General features: G+C 42.2%; 2 protein-coding genes across 2 annotated transcripts in view; one reads left to right on the forward strand and one right to left on the reverse strand.

Annotated features, from left to right (window-relative positions):
• Positions 1-1,631: 1,631 nt before the first annotated feature.
• The window catches only part of LOC135219601 (uncharacterized), a 108,679-nt gene continuing 95,755 nt past the window's right edge, over positions 1,632-14,555 (reverse strand). The window contains exons 13-16 of the mRNA XM_064256490.1: positions 12,675-12,903; positions 11,500-11,652; positions 10,813-10,990; positions 1,632-1,796 (exon numbers count right to left, since the gene is read on the reverse strand). Of these exons, the coding sequence (XP_064112560.1) occupies positions 12,725-12,903 (179 nt within the window). The 3' untranslated portion in view covers positions 1,632-1,796; positions 10,813-10,990; positions 11,500-11,652; positions 12,675-12,724. The remainder of the gene's footprint in view (positions 1,797-10,812; positions 10,991-11,499; positions 11,653-12,674; positions 12,904-14,555) is intronic.
• LOC135218932 (jerky protein homolog-like) lies at positions 8,482-9,334 on the forward strand. Its single transcript, XM_064255374.1, has 2 exons — positions 8,482-8,613; positions 8,783-9,334. The coding sequence occupies exons 1-2, from the start codon at positions 8,482-8,484 to the stop codon at positions 9,332-9,334; spliced, it is 684 nt and encodes a 227-aa protein (XP_064111444.1).

Consider the following 14,555-nt stretch of genomic DNA (forward strand, 5'->3'; position numbering starts at 1 on the left):
AAAGAAGAAAATGAAAAGCAACATAACTTTTAAGCTTACTTTACCATAAGGAATTGAAAACCAATTAAAAATATACCTTTCATACAACAATAAATGTCTTGGTAAGCATTGCTGATGAATATTTGGAAGCTGGTCTAAGATCATATCAAATGTTACAAAAACCAAACTTGCTTTGTCTCATGAGAAAAAAGCAATACAGTCATAACCTCCAAATAAAAAATAAATAAAAAAACAGAGAGCAACCTCACTTTCCGATGTAATGCTGAGAAAGAAAGCATGTACAATGTATTGTCAAAAAGACTACACATGCAACAAAGGTCATATGTGTCCATTCAAAACATCTTAGTTTTAAATCTTAAAAATGAGAAATAAACAAATTTGACCTTCCATGCAGTAACCTTACCATGCCACAGTATTTGTAATGCAGTGAAGATTACTGAATGAATTGAAAACCACAACAATCTCTTCAGAGCCTCTAGTAGTCATTCTCTCCTTACTTTCAATGGGGGAGTCTGTGTCATAGAATTTTTCAGGCAACATAATATAAGTTTGTGAATCATTGTTTTGAAAGCGCCGATTTTCCATCGTATCATAGTAATTTTTAGGCTGATTTACCACCATCAAATCTGTAAAACAAATATCTATAATCAGGTATCATCACATTTTTAACAACATTTATCTTGAATTGATTAACCATTATTTTTAAGATTATTGTATTGTACAGTTTTAAAAGAAACATGATAACCATCCAGTAAAAGATATTCTGTTATTCAAAAGATTCCCAATGGGTGCACCATCGTTCAGAGTAAAAAAGGTATAATGTCCCTACATACCCAAGATAACTGCTCCAATTCTCTGTATCATGAAATTAAAGGATGGAAGGTAGATACAGTCATGAAAGAATCGTCAGTATTCTTCATACCTTCTACTGACTTTTTCAACATATTTAAACTGGCATAGCCTATTCACAATTTTTATCAGGTTTTCCTTTCTGCATAAATTTGGATCTGCTCAATTTCATCATGCATACTTATTCTTCAAGATTTGAATCTTTCCAATAGATAACATTCTGCTAGTTTTTTAAAGCTTACCAACATTTTCCTCTTTATAAACAAGAGTGACATTTGAAGAAAGAGATTTAGCTACGGCTAAACTTGAATGGACGATGTTCTCTTGAAGGGAAGTGGAAGCTTTCTTGGCCTTCTCTTCATGCATGTAATGCCACACTTGTGGTTGTTTCATAATGGAGTCAGTCACATTCATAACCCCTTCGATAAACATCTGTAGGCAATGTAAAAGGACTTGGTTGACAAAAGATTAAAAAGTACCTGCCCTTAATATTTGAACACACCCTTAAGAACCCTGTATAGCAGTCATATGATGCACTGACCCTGGAAATGGTTTCTAAAAACTATGGTGTGCCAGTTTCTATTTTAATTTCCAGGCTAACAGTATACTCTTTGGAATTAATTCTTCCTTTTTCTAACAGCTGTAAACTTTGCATTAAATATATATAATTAAAGAAGATGAAAGTAAGATCAATTTACTGGATAAAAATGGCATACTCACTACAGACATTATGGTTGGAAACTTTACATACCTTACTTGAATTATCAGAATGCATAAAATCATCTTCAACAAACTGTCTACCAAGGAACTCAATGCCAGTTATGATTTCTAACAGGTCCCCAGGAGCAAGAGTTTCATTTTCAATGAAACTGGCTAATCTTCCAATATTCTCTGAAGGGACAGAGTCATTGAAAGGCAGAAAGTACACAATATCATTCTTGCACTGACTGTAATGAAAGAGATTAATTGCTTTTTATACCTAATGTATAATACATGTTTACTAAAAACAGTGATTGTTCATGAAGTAGAAAATTACAGTTAAATTTTTGTTGCTTGTCTGGCTGCTCCAGCATCTAAGTTCTAATAAATTATGTGAAATACATAATTCTAAAATTATATACAAATTTCAATGTTTCACACAAAGTACGGTAATAATGATTCCCTAAATCTTAGATCTTAACCTTCAATACCACTCACTTATCAAACTGTTCAACAAGAGAACTGAATTACACTTTCAATTGAAATTTTATGACTAAAGGTAACTATTTTACTTCTATGAGGAAGGATCTTACAGTAATACCAAGACTGACATTTTCAAAAGAATTGAGAAAATGTGAGCTATTGGTGATAAAATCAAGTTGTACGTATCATTTCATAAAACAAGTAGAAAAAGAAACAACCAAGCAAAATCTAACAACTAACAACTTTCAAAGTAAGCAGAGGCCTTAGCAGATTTATAATTCATAAGCATTAAAAATAAGGATGAAGAAAGTTTTTATAAAATAACTTAGATAAAAATCCCAAACAAAATTTAGGCCAGCAAAATTAATCTATGCTTGTCAGGCTAAATGTTAGTCACAGTGGTTACTAATGCTTAAGTGTAAGTGATGTACAAGACTTTTTGGAAAACTTGTTTCATTCCTGCATCTTTGTCATGTATATTAAGTCAGTGGATAAACTAAAAGAAAAAAGAAGTGTTCAAAACAGAGAATATGTTCATGGGCTGATGTAAGGTCACCAGGATCTTAATGGCTCAAGTTGACATCAGAATGTTATGTAAATGTACACCCTTGTAAGGGCGGCATTTTGCCAAATGTCTGTCCTTCCTCTGTACATACTTTTTATACCATATTCTAAAATGTAGAGCATTTCACGGCCTATACGCCGACATATATATCATGTAAAAATGTACTCTGCATGAAGATATATGTATATTTTCAGCTGCAAAGAAACGTGCATGCATGACTCAAAACGGCACGTCCTCTACAGGAGCGTTTTGGCGTTTATCTCACGGATTGGCCCGCCGTTTACGACACCTCTCGACTGTAAGAGTGAGCTGGCAGACGTGGAGAACACAGCTCAAAACTGTCCATCGCTGTTCCTTCTGGTTTCGACGCCCCGACCCGCGGCACGATCCATGCTCTCCCCAGGTGGTCCCTGACGCCCCAACCCGCAGCACGATCCATGCTCTCCCCAGGTGGTCCCCCGACGGCCCGACCCACGCCTCGATCGACGTCCTTGCACATCGGCACCGTGCCAGCGGAGCCCCACTCTGTCAAACTGCTGCCCCTCTACAGACAGAATGTTGCAGCCTTGCTACATCGCACTGAGATCCAGTTCCGGCTCCACAGGATCACCAGGGAAGGAACCAAAGTGGACCTCATCGCTGCAGCCTTCCCAGAGGATGTGTTCAACCACCTCACCCCCTGGATGGCAAGTCAGCCCAGAGCGCTGCCCTATGAATGCATTAAGACTCAACTCATCCAGGTCTTCTCCCTCCTGGTCCCCGAGTGAGCCGCCCAAATCTTTGAGCTGGTGGTCAACCCCATGACCACTGCAGACCTGAGGCTAGCCTGGCACAAGCTCCAGGACCTGGTACTACTGCCGGAGGGGGACCACCAAGGACGCAGGAAGGAGGTGAGCCTCCTTAGACAGTTCTTCCTTTACCAACTCGCGCCCCAGGTGTGAAGCCAGATCCCCGACACGGAAGACCTGGACATGGAGCCTGGTGGAGCGGGCCTTAGGCCTGTTCACCACCACCCAGGCCACAAAACTTTCCGCTCCACTGTCAGCCAACAGCCTGCAGCAGAAGGAACTCGAGGAGGCAGGGATCAGCGCAGCCTTCCAGAGAAGTGCAAGCACCACTGCTCCGTCATTTTTTGTGCATCCAAAAAATGACGGAGGCAGTGCCCAAGGCCATTCCCCCTGGCAGCGGCAGTAACGAAGTATCGCCCTAGAGGATTTTACGTTGAGGACACCATCTCTAACCACAGGATATTGGTTGACACTGGTGCCATGCAGTCGGTGTCCTCACCGTCGGCAGAGGACCACAGCTGCGCCCCCGATTGCCCTCGTAGCCACCAAAGGAACCCCCATCCACTCCTATGGCACCAGGACCCAGACCATCACGTTCCTGGGCCAGACCTACACCTGGGCCTTTGTCATCGCCAATGTACAAATCCCTCTCCTGGGGGTGGATTTCCTAGCTCACCATGGGCTCTTAATGGATGTAGCCTGCCAACGCCTCCTCGACACCGAGACCTGCCTCTCTCACCCATTCACCACAGGAACCAGGGTGCCCATTATCTGCTCCGTTTTTACCCACAGGTATGCCTCCCTCCTACAAGAGTTCCCGGACATCTTCCGACCCGAGCTTCGCCAGGTGGCAGGGGCTGTACCCAAGCACGGTGTATACCATTACATCAACACCAAGGGCCCCCTGACACACGCCAAGTTCCGCCGCCTCCTGCTGAAGCTCCTTCAGGAAGCCAAGAATGGAGCGGATGGGCAAGAAGGCAGATGGTACGTGGAGGCTCTGCAGTGACTACCGCCGCATGAACCTCGTCTCCACACCTGACAGTTACCCCCTGCCGAACATGCAAGACCTCACCGGGCCTCTCCACGGAGCAAAGATCTTCTCTAAAATTGACCTTTTAAATTCCTACTTTCAGGTTCACGTCCATCCCAATGACATCCCGAAGACGGCGATCATCACGCCCTTTGGGTCCTTCTCTACCTTCGGCCTGTGGAACGCCGGAGCCACCTTTCAGTGCCTTATGGACAGCATCCTCGGAGACCTACTCTTCTGCGTCTGCGATGTGGACAACATCCTCATATTTTCCAGATCGCTGAAGGAGCACCTGAACCACATCCAGACCATCCTCAAGCACCTGCAGGAGAATGGCTTGTTGTCTGTTTTGACAAGTGCACCTTCAGCGTGGAGAAGTTCCCAACGACGATGACAGTCAAAGCCCTCAAAGAGTTCATTGGGATGGTGAATTACTACAGAAGATTCATCCCGGACATCGCCCCCACCATGTGCTCTTTGACCGAGGTCCTGAAGGGTAAGCCAAAGAAGCTGACGTGGGGAGAAGCCCAAGTTGTCCCCCAGCAGAGCCACAACCCTGGCTCACCAGGACCCGACGTGCCCCTCACACTCACCACTGATGCCAGCAACACTGCATGCGGTGCTGTCTTGGAACAGCTGGTCAACGGGATCCCCACGCCGCTAGCCTTCTTCAGCAGGAAGCTGAAACCTGCCAAGACCTGCTACAGCACCTTCGACCGCGAGCTCCTCGCTGTCTACCAGGCTGTCCACCACTTCAAGTACCTCCTGGAAGGCATCCCATACACCATAAGGACGGACCACCAGCCGCTGGTCCACGCCTTTGTCAAGGTGGGCGATGCTTGGTCCGCAAGACAGCAACATCACCTCGCTGTAGCTGATGCCTTCCCGAGGATTGAGATAAACTCCCTGCACCTCAGCGTGGACTATGAGGACCTAGCATGTGAGCAAGCCTCCGACCCCGAAGTACCAGCCTACTGGACCACCATCACTGCCCTCCAATGGGAAGAAATTCCCTTTGGCCCTTCCAAGACCACGCTCCTCAGCAACACACACCAGCACCAGCCACCCATGCCCCCTGATACCCGCCTCCCAGAGGAAGCAGGTATTCAATGTAATCCATGGCCTCTCACACCCGTCACCCCGCACAACAGCCAGACTCATGACAGAAAGGTTCGTTTGGCACGGCATCAAGAGGGATTCCTAGGAGTGGGCCAGGAGCTGCATCGCATGCCAAAGCAGCAAGACAGGAAGGCATACCGAATCGGGAATAGGCACCTTCCCTCAATGCAGGCTGAGATTTGGGCATGTTGACGTCGTTGGGCCCCTTCCCCCATCCGATGGTGCCAGATACCTCCTGATGGTGATCGACCAGTCCACCACGTGGCCAGAAGCCACCGCAGACCTGTGCCGAAGACCTCCTATTCAGCTGGATTAGCCACTTCGGAGTGCCAGACGACATCACTACAGACCGGGGAACTGCCTTCACCTCAGAATCTGGACCTCCCTGGCACGCCTGATAGGAACCAAGCACCATACGACCACGGCCTACAACCCCGCAGCCAACGGCATGATGGAAAGAACCCACCGCCCCCTCAAGGCCTCCCTGATGGCACACTGCACATGCCCCGACTGGAAGTCACAGCTACCGTGGGTCCTCCTTGGCTTCTGCACCGCCTCAGGAGCCAATGGCGGCCCGACACCAGCAGAGGTTTACAGCGAAACCCTGACAGTGCCAAGTGAATTCTTCCCTGCCAACAACGACAACCCCGAGATCCCACTGGTAAGACTCCAGGCAGCCGCCCAGAAATTTGTTCCCTACCGAGAGACCTACACCGACAGGAGAAAGCAGTTCCAACTGAGGGCCCTGGACTCCTCCAAGTAAGTCTTCATACGGAATGATGCTACCCGCCTGCCACTAACGAAACCCTCCGAGGACCACACCACGTCATCCGCCGAGAAGAGAAGCTGTTCCTCATCTCGTGAAGACTGGGTCTCGAAAGACAGACCAAAGCCCGCTGTCGTTCCTGACGAAGACGACCCAGCAGAAGGCCCTCACAGGACACCGCCTCAGAACACAGCCTCGCCGGAATCCGACAGCACGCCCTGATATCGCAAGGGCCACCCAAGGAAAGTAGTTGAACTCCCCAGGACCACCACCAGGGGCAGCATCCTGCTTCTCGACTCACTGGACAAGGACCCGGAAGACGTCCCCTGATGGATGGAATCTTGAACCCGCAGGCTCATCCAGATCCCCACAAAATTCAGCTGACCATCAGCCAATGATTATGACTTAAATCATTATCTGGGGGGGAGTATTTGTAAGGACGGCATTTTGCCAAATGTCTGTCCTTCCTCTGTACATGCTTTTTATACCATATACTAAAATGTAGAGCATTTCACGGCCTATCTGCCAACATATATATCATGTAAAAATGTACTCTCTGCACAAAGATATATGTATATTTTCAGCTGTGAAGAAGCACATTCGCAGTGGGGACCCCGTCCCTTTTAGTATGTGCGTGCATGACGGACACTACATTTCTGTCTGCACTGCTGCCTCATATACAGCTGTCTCTGTTCAATAAAGTTAGTTAGAGCTTTCTCCTTATCTGATTCTAGTCCCCACACCCTACTGATCAGTGATCAGAGCCACAGCTTTTATGCAAAGAGATTTCTGGGTGAAATAATTAGTAAATAACATATATATTGGTAAATGAATAAATCCTAGAACAACAAACAAATACAGTGCAAATGAAATTCCACAGATAATGCATGGCAATAGCCTTTGCAGGTGAAATACAATCGACCCCCACTATTTGAGGACTCAACAATTCGCGGATTTTTCTGGGGAACATATCTATAATTTATTTGTTAGAACTCCCCTATTAGCAGATTTTAGTTTTTTCATGGTCTGTTGGTGGGATAGAGACGGCAGTGAGTTCTCCTACAGCAAGAGTCTTCTCAAGCATTTTACCTTCTTCATACTCCTTCTCAATGAAGGCGATGGCACTTAATGTCACACCATAACGGGCCACTACTTCTCCATGACCATTGCCCTCTCTTCACATCACAATAATGTTTGCCTTCTCCTCAACAGTCATGATCTTTCTCTGGGGCTTAGGCTCTTGAGAAGCAGGGCTTTACGAGGTATAGTATTAGGGCAAAATTTAAAAAATGACTGAAGTCTGCACTAATGTACACAAAAAAAAGCACAACAAAGAGATAAGTGTGCACTGAACTAAGAAGTTGGGTAGAGATGTTGGGTCATTTGCTTATTATATGTACATAAATACGCAAGTATGTACATAGGTGCATGTACACAGTATTGCTCATAACAACATTAATATTCTACTCATAATGTACATTTTATACATATTTTGTTGTGTTGTAAGATGACTTTGAAATATTAAAATGTTTCATGATGATATGTAGTACTTACAGCATATCTCAAATATGTACTTCATAATTTGCAGAACGACATGACATGCAGGGAATGTTTACATCTGCGGAGTGTATACTAAGTATATGTTTGTGACTATGTACTGTAAATACAATTTTTATGATTAAAAAGATTTACGTACTGATTTTCAAATACCCTCTTACAGTATGTACTTACTGTGATTAATGTGAACACTTCAAAATTTCAATAACTATATTTTTTTTTCTTAAAAAGTGTTTTACTAAAGCCAGCAGCCCATAGACAAGAAATATGTGAGCTAGGATGCTGTATACCCATGCGCATGATACTCAACATGCTATTGGCTGTCGTCTACAAAGCAACTAATCCAAGAACGCCATTCCTTTTCCTTGGTGTTCTTTGGCTATACTCTTGGAGTTGGCTGGCTGGACCCTCAAGATCATCTCACAAAGATGGAACTGTGGGAGCCTGTATCTCTGCCAGTTCAATGCGTAATAGATGCATCTTCTGATCAGGTATCATCGTGAATCTTTGTGTCTCGTTTTAAATCTTCATGTATCTCTTGTAATCAAGCCCTAAGATGCCTCGTAAATGCCCTGCATCTTCTAAGTCTTCTGGCAAAGAGCCTTAACGAAAGAAGGCAGTCATGAAGCTTGAGGAGAAGGTAAAACTTCTCGATATGTTGAAGGAAGGCAAAAGTTACGCAGAATGCCATTTTAGCCTGAATGAGAGTACTGTAAGGTACATCAGGAAGAAAGAGACGGAGATACATATGGCTGTAAGCATGAGCTACTCTGGCAGTGCAAAAATAGTTTTGACAGTGTTTGTTAAGACATTCGTTAAGATGGAATCCGCACAGGAATTTTGGATAAAGTAATGCCGTAAGAAGAACATGCCCCTTGACTCCAACATCATTCACAAAAAAAGCGTGACAATTGTACTAATAGGTTTTGACTGCTAAGGAATGCAACGATGTACAGGCACAGGAAGGTGATGATGCAGGGGAATTAGAATTCTTCAGCTTTGATGAACCTGCATCAGAAGAAGAAAAAGAGGAGGAAGAGCCACAAGCAGGACCATCGTCAGTTCCTCAAGGTTTTCAGAGGCTGTTCTGTCTGAAGAGTGTGTCTGTGCATGGGGAAGCAGCATCTGCTGATACAGAAACAGCTGCAAAATATCTGGAGCCCTTCAAGAAACTAATTGAGCAGAGGGGATACCATCCACAACAGGTGTTCAACATGGACAAGACTGGCCTGTTTTGGAAGAAGATGCCGTTCTGGATATACCTCATGAAGGACAAAGCCAAAGCCTCTAGATTCAAGGCCCAAAATGATACGGTTACTTTCCTAACGTGTGGGAATGCAGATGGCCTCATGCTGAAACCAGGCCTCATTTACAAGCCTGCAAACCCCAGGGCCCTCAATAATAAGAACACGCATTTGCTCTGTGTTTTGGATACACAAACCTACGGCCTGGATCACCAAAGTCCTTACATCTAACTGGTTCATTTAGAACTTTATCCCTCAAGTTGTGCATAGAGTTCAAGGTGATGCTGATTATGGATAATTCTGGTGGCCACCCTCTTGATCTTTAATACCAGGGAGTCAAGCTCAAGTTCCTCCCTCCCAACACCACCTCTCTCCTCCAGCCTATGGACCATGGCATGATCCATGCCTTCAAGGCACTCTACACATGGAACTCCCTCAAGCACCTTGTGAATGTACTGAACACTGACAAGGAATTTGCACTGAAAGAGTATTGGCATAAATTCACAATAGCCATATCATCAACCAATTGTTGAAGGACATGAAGAAGGAGACCCTGAATTCATGCTAGAAGTTGTGGCTGGAGTCTGTGCATGATTATAAGGACTACTCTCTTAAAGAAATTCAATATTTAGCCATTGATAAGGCAGTCCTGTTGGCGAAGATTCTTGGTGGAGAAGGCTTCGATGACGTCACCTTGGAGGAAATAGGCACCCTCATTGGTGCCCACCCTGACCCCCTGACAGACCAGGAATTGAAAAACCTGATGAAGGTTTAAGGGAGGAGGAGGAGGAGGAGAAGGATGAGGGCCAGTCTTTGGAATGTCTGTCCCAACTTAAGAGGATAATTAAGGGGGTGCAGGATGTAGTTTTGGCAAGTGATCCTTCTATGGAATGCTCCTAAAATTTTCAAATGCCCTTGAAGCGGCATTGGAGCCCTACAATCAAGCCCTCATCAGCATGAAGAAGCAGCGACAGCAGCTGCCTTTCACTAGGTTTATTAATCATACAAAGAAGGACCCTCCAAAGTCAAAACCCCTGATGAAGGGGAAGAGGCACCCTCAAAGGAGATGTAACTCCTCTCTTTGCTGTGCAGTTAATCCCCATCATCATTCATCGGACTGCACGGCTAATTCTCCATCTACATCTTTAATCAAAATTCATCACTGGAGAGTACTTGTATGATTTACGTACTCTTAATAGTATTACATTTTTTTAATGTGCATACATTATTTTTGTTCTCTCTCTCTCTTGTGAATTACTATGTACATACCAATGTTTTCCCTGTAAAAGAAAATGGGATGGCTTGAATAATAACTATAATAGAGAAAATGTATGGCTGAATACATAGGGCAGTCTGGATAAGTTTCACACACAGTTGTAAGCCATACAGTTCGTATGTATACTATTTTTAAGGGTGAAATGTTGAAGATGACCTTGAAATTATATTAATATCATTTGAAAGATTAATACAGTAATAGGGTAATATTAGTTTGAGGTATATTTGATCTACGATGATAGTTTAAGGTATACATTGGTGTTTGAACTTTCAAGATAGGCAGCTTAGTGTTTTTAGAGGGAAGTTTTAAGTATTCACGGATTTGAGCTATTCGTGGGGCTTGTGGTACATATCCCCCATAAATACAGGGGATTGACTGTAATGCTTTTACAGGCTTTGTGTACTTGGTTACAAGGAAATTCTCTACTCCGTACCTCAGATCCGGTGCATCATCCCACTCTGCATCCTCACCACATTTCCAAATACCATAGGCTGAACTCTGGTTATGAGGGCAGGAGACATTAATCGAAGCTCCCTTCAGTGTGGCGTTTAAAACAAATGGTGAGTCATATGGATCCAGCTTTTTTTCTGAAGTGGGACAGTCCCCTGTGCCTGAATGGAAAATCCTCAGTTCATTTGATGCAAAAAATCATTCCAAACCAATGGGCATATTGTTTTCAAATAATTCATTTGGTTACAGGTTCAGGTTCTGTCTTGGATTTCCAGTATTTTTTATAAGTTAAATTTACTAAAAATCGATAACAGATAATGTCAGCATGTTTACAAAAATTGAAGGCAGAAAAATATTGATAACTCAATTTGCTTAGTTACTATATGTATGGCCAGAACTAATTTTGCTACCCTACCTCCCATCCTATTGATAAGAACAGCAGTGATTGTTCTTGTAGTTGCTCTTATGATCCTTTTTCATCTTTATTACTACTACTAATCATCATTAGTATATTATTATTTAGGTAAACATTGGCATAACACCAAAAACCAGCTGATAATCTTAAGTCATGTGTGTTTAGTAAAATATCCAAAGTAGTATATCAAATCAACCATTTTCTAGTTGGTAAAATACTAAAATATTTCCTTAATTCACAAAATGGATGTAGTACCTGGATAGCAATCTTCAATGCTGTTATTGCTTGTACTTTCTGTTGAGTTCAAGGGAAAGATGCATTCATATCCATTTTTTGCATAGGCTTCATAACACAATTCTGCACTGGACACAAGTTGTCCGCACACGTATCACAAGGGGTAATACCATGCTGTGGGTGTGATATTCATTAACATCCTTGCTAATAGCATAGGGTAAAATTCTTTCATGGAGACTGATAGGACAATCCCAGGGGGTCAATAAGTTTCTGTGAGTTAAAAAAAATTTATAAATTCCTGAGGGTCAAAGGAGATTGAGGGTTAAAAAGTGATTGATAAGCAACAGGGGTCAATTGGAACACTTGGGGTCAACAGCTTACCTTTAATATAAAAGAAATACCAATACGTATATAAAATGAGATTATATTTTCTGTTATACATTTCTATTTTATATACGTAATTAATTTATGCATTATATATAAATTTTATTATGCAATTTATTACTGTATTTATATTGTTATACTGCATCCCATCTACTGACATATAATCATAATACTGTGATATAATCATAATTTATTACCATTATTTGTGATAAATTGACTAAAGTAGCCCAGTTTCTATATGAATGAACTGCATTCTAGTTCCCAATGAAGGGTTCCTCTATCTGAATAGTTTGGGGTCCTGGTTCACAAGAAGAGAACACAAATTTATGAACATGTGAGTAGGAAACTGGTAGATAGGGAGAGATGATGAAGTATGTGGTTATGAATGCTGATCATTTATATGGTAGCCATTGCTCTTGTTAGTTCTTGAAAGATAATTGTTATCTAAAATTTCAAAGTGAAAAACTGAATGACAACAAAGATGTATGTTACTTTCTAAACCTTTGAAAATTCGAATTGGAATGATTTATACTTACAACATGTGAATAAGTTTTTTTTCATTATTAAGAAGCATGTACAGAAACTGAGCTGGATTTCTGGACTGTTGCATCTTAAATGTCATAAAATATTTCAGAGGCAGCCAAATCTCTATGTACATCAAAGTATTCCAAAATGTCGTAGCCATATTACTGTAAATTAGTACTGTAATCTCTACACAATTTTATATCTATAGCCCAGAATGGAAGATATTTAAGCTTATAACAGAGAAATGGTGCTCAAGTCACCCTATAAAATTAATAATATGGACCAACCTGGTAAATTCCCTCCAATTCCACAACAATTGTGTTGACTGACACCCGACTTATGCATCCTCTGAAATCAGTCCAGTAATCGTACTCCTTGGAGGGAACTTCTTACCCATCATAAGTTTGTTGAGCCAAAGGTCTGGACATCCCAAATGGATCCACTTGTCAAAACCAGATCTTAAATCTATTCGTTGTTGGTCTACATTTGGCATCTCATTATCCAGAGTCATCGAACCTGCGATTGCCATTCATTAAAATGATTCATTGGATTTGTAATTCTAAATCATAAACACAACATAAAAGAAAATACAATTTGGTAAAAACCATTTTTAATCACATATTATGCATGCATAGTTCTATTGTTAATAAAACCCAGATACAGTGAATATGTTAACATGAATTCAGTACCACGTCTGCCCTTACTTTTGGCTAGTCTGTAACTTTCTTCCAAATCAGAAATCACTTTAGATTAAACGCAACAACAGGTTCTACTTGTTCCAGTAAAGGTTGAGCTGGATAAGTAGACCACGGTGTTTCTTTTTTCTGATTTGACAAATACAGTTTTCTTTTCCTCTAGTCCTACCTGTCTTGCATTTAATACTTTCGTCATTATTTTTCTATTCCTTATTATCTTTCTATCTGGAATAGCTTTTAGCAAATAATTCATTAACTTGAATATTTTTTCTTCCTTAAAATCTGTAAAAAATGGAAAAACTATCTGGAATAGCTTTTAGCAAATAATTCATTAACGTGAATATTTTTTCTTCCTTAAAATCTGTAACAAATGGAAAAACTGCTGGCGTGTGCGGGATAACTGCAGAGACGCTAAAAGTAGGAGGACGAAGGATGATAGAGGCATTAAGAGTTGTTTTTAACATAGCTTGGAAAACAGAGGTGGTACCAAGTGATCGGAAAAAGGCAATTGTGATACCAATATATAAAAATAAGGGAAGCAAAAGGGAGTGTGGTAACTATTGGGGCATAAGTTTACTGTCAGTCCCAGGGAAGATATTCATGAGAGTAATACTTAACTGAATAAGACCTATAGTAGAAGAGAAACTTAAGAGAACAGCAGTTTGGTTTTAGAAGTGGAAGGTCAACAGTGGATCAAATATGATATTGTTATGATACAATAAAGTTTGTTCATACTTACCTGGCAGATATATATATAGCTGTATTCTCCGAAGTCTGACAGAATTTCAAAACTCCCGGCACATGCAGTGGTCGGCCAGGTGGTAGTACCCATTCCCGCCGCTGGGAGGCGGGCGTAAGGAACCATTCCCATTTTCTGTCAGATTTTTCTAGTGCCACTGTCTCCTGAGGGGAGGTGGGTGGGCACTTTGATTATATATATCTGCCAGGTAAGTATGAACAAACTTTATTGTATCATAACAATATCATTTTGTTCATGAATCTTACCTGCCAGATATATATATAGCTGAATCCCACCTTTGGAGGAAGGGGGAGACAGATTCGATTTTGGGAAACAATTTCATATATATGATTGATATTTTGGTTCCTTAACTGTTAGCATAGCTGACTTCGTGAGTACCGTCACCCAAGTCTGCTTCTGCTTTACTAGAGACTCCAGCTAGGTAGTGACCTGTGAAGCTGTTGAGTTCTAGAGGATCTGTCAACGGGGGCGTGACCACAATGCAACTAGATCCTATATTATAGACCTCCAATTTCGGTACTGCATTCCTAGAGGTGCCAGCAAGGACGTGACCTGTGTAGCTGGTGCGCTCTAATGAACTGTCACGGGGAGCGTGACCACAATGTGACAGATCATATAGGTGTTGTTTAAACAACGAATGCTGTTAATGCTTCACTGGAGGTGCCAGCAAGGACATGACCTATGTAGCTGGTGCGCTCCAGATGATTTGTCAA

The sequence above is a fragment of the Macrobrachium nipponense genome, chromosome 1, assembly GCF_015104395.2.
Source record: "Macrobrachium nipponense isolate FS-2020 chromosome 1, ASM1510439v2, whole genome shotgun sequence".
NCBI lineage: Eukaryota > Metazoa > Arthropoda > Malacostraca > Decapoda > Palaemonidae > Macrobrachium > Macrobrachium nipponense.